At 50.9% G+C, this 786-nt stretch overlaps 1 protein-coding gene across 1 annotated transcript in view; it reads right to left on the bottom strand.

Annotated features, from left to right (window-relative positions):
- The window catches only part of LOC104281376 (kelch repeat and BTB domain-containing protein 4-like), a gene marked incomplete at its 5' end in the record, with an annotated part of 860 nt that extends 532 nt beyond the window's left edge, over nt 1-328 (bottom strand). Inside the window, 2 exon segments of the mRNA XM_009879352.1 lie at nt 1; nt 4-328. The exon segment at nt 1 is cut by the window's left edge and continues 532 nt beyond it. Coding sequence (XP_009877654.1) covers nt 1; nt 4-328 — 326 coding nt within the window.
- Between the last annotated feature and the right edge of the window lie 458 nt (nt 329-786).

Below are 786 nucleotides of genomic sequence, written 5' to 3'. Positions count from 1 at the left end.
CCTGCAGAGTTTTTCCCCCCAGCGAATAGATGGCGTCCTTGCTCGGCACAGAGACGAGGGTGTGTTGGAGTCGGTCCCGGGGCAAAGGGGCACACCATTCCCAGTCTATAGTTGCATTGTTGCATTTCCACATGCGTCGTGGAATGGAGCCACCGACGACGTAGAGGTCACTGCCGTGCTTGCAGGCGGCGGTGATCTGGTGGCAGAGGCTGTTCTGGCCACTCACACTTATGGAGTCGTCATCAGCACAGTGCAGGGAGACGGCGAGTGAATGTGTACGGGATGACTCCTTTCCAATCAGGTAGATGTGAACATTTTCTCCAATCACCTGAGAAAAAGGAGGAGTGTGTCCTCAGAACCGGGCCTGTTCACACAGACATCAGTTGATGCCTTAGGCTGAATTTTTCAGCTTAGGATGCAGCTGTGGGCCTGAGGCACATGACCTGCTCCCCAAGCTCTGCCACCCTACAGCATCCAGGATTCGGTGCCTTGAAGCCTTTCTAAGACACCCGTCACATGGGACACAGCAAAACAGCAACAGGCTTCTCTGGAACTCAGGTGTCTGTGGTTTAGGTAAGGGCTGGTTACACCACTGATGGAACAGAGTTATTATAAGGGGAATGCTAAACTCAGATTTCTGAATGGTCTCTTGGTAACTGAGCATCTGGTGAAATACGTTATTTGTGGCACTGCTTCCATCACTAGTGCAAGCAGCCTCAGGTTATGTTAAAAAAAGCTGTCAGCAGGGTTACTGTTTATAGAATCATAGAATCACAGAATGTCAGG

This window comes from Apaloderma vittatum, unplaced genomic scaffold (assembly GCF_000703405.1).
Source record: "Apaloderma vittatum isolate BGI_N311 unplaced genomic scaffold, ASM70340v1 scaffold40880, whole genome shotgun sequence".
Lineage (NCBI taxonomy): Eukaryota > Metazoa > Chordata > Aves > Trogoniformes > Trogonidae > Apaloderma > Apaloderma vittatum.
Note: the sequence above shows the minus strand (reverse complement) of the source record. Positions and strands in the feature narration are given on the sequence as shown.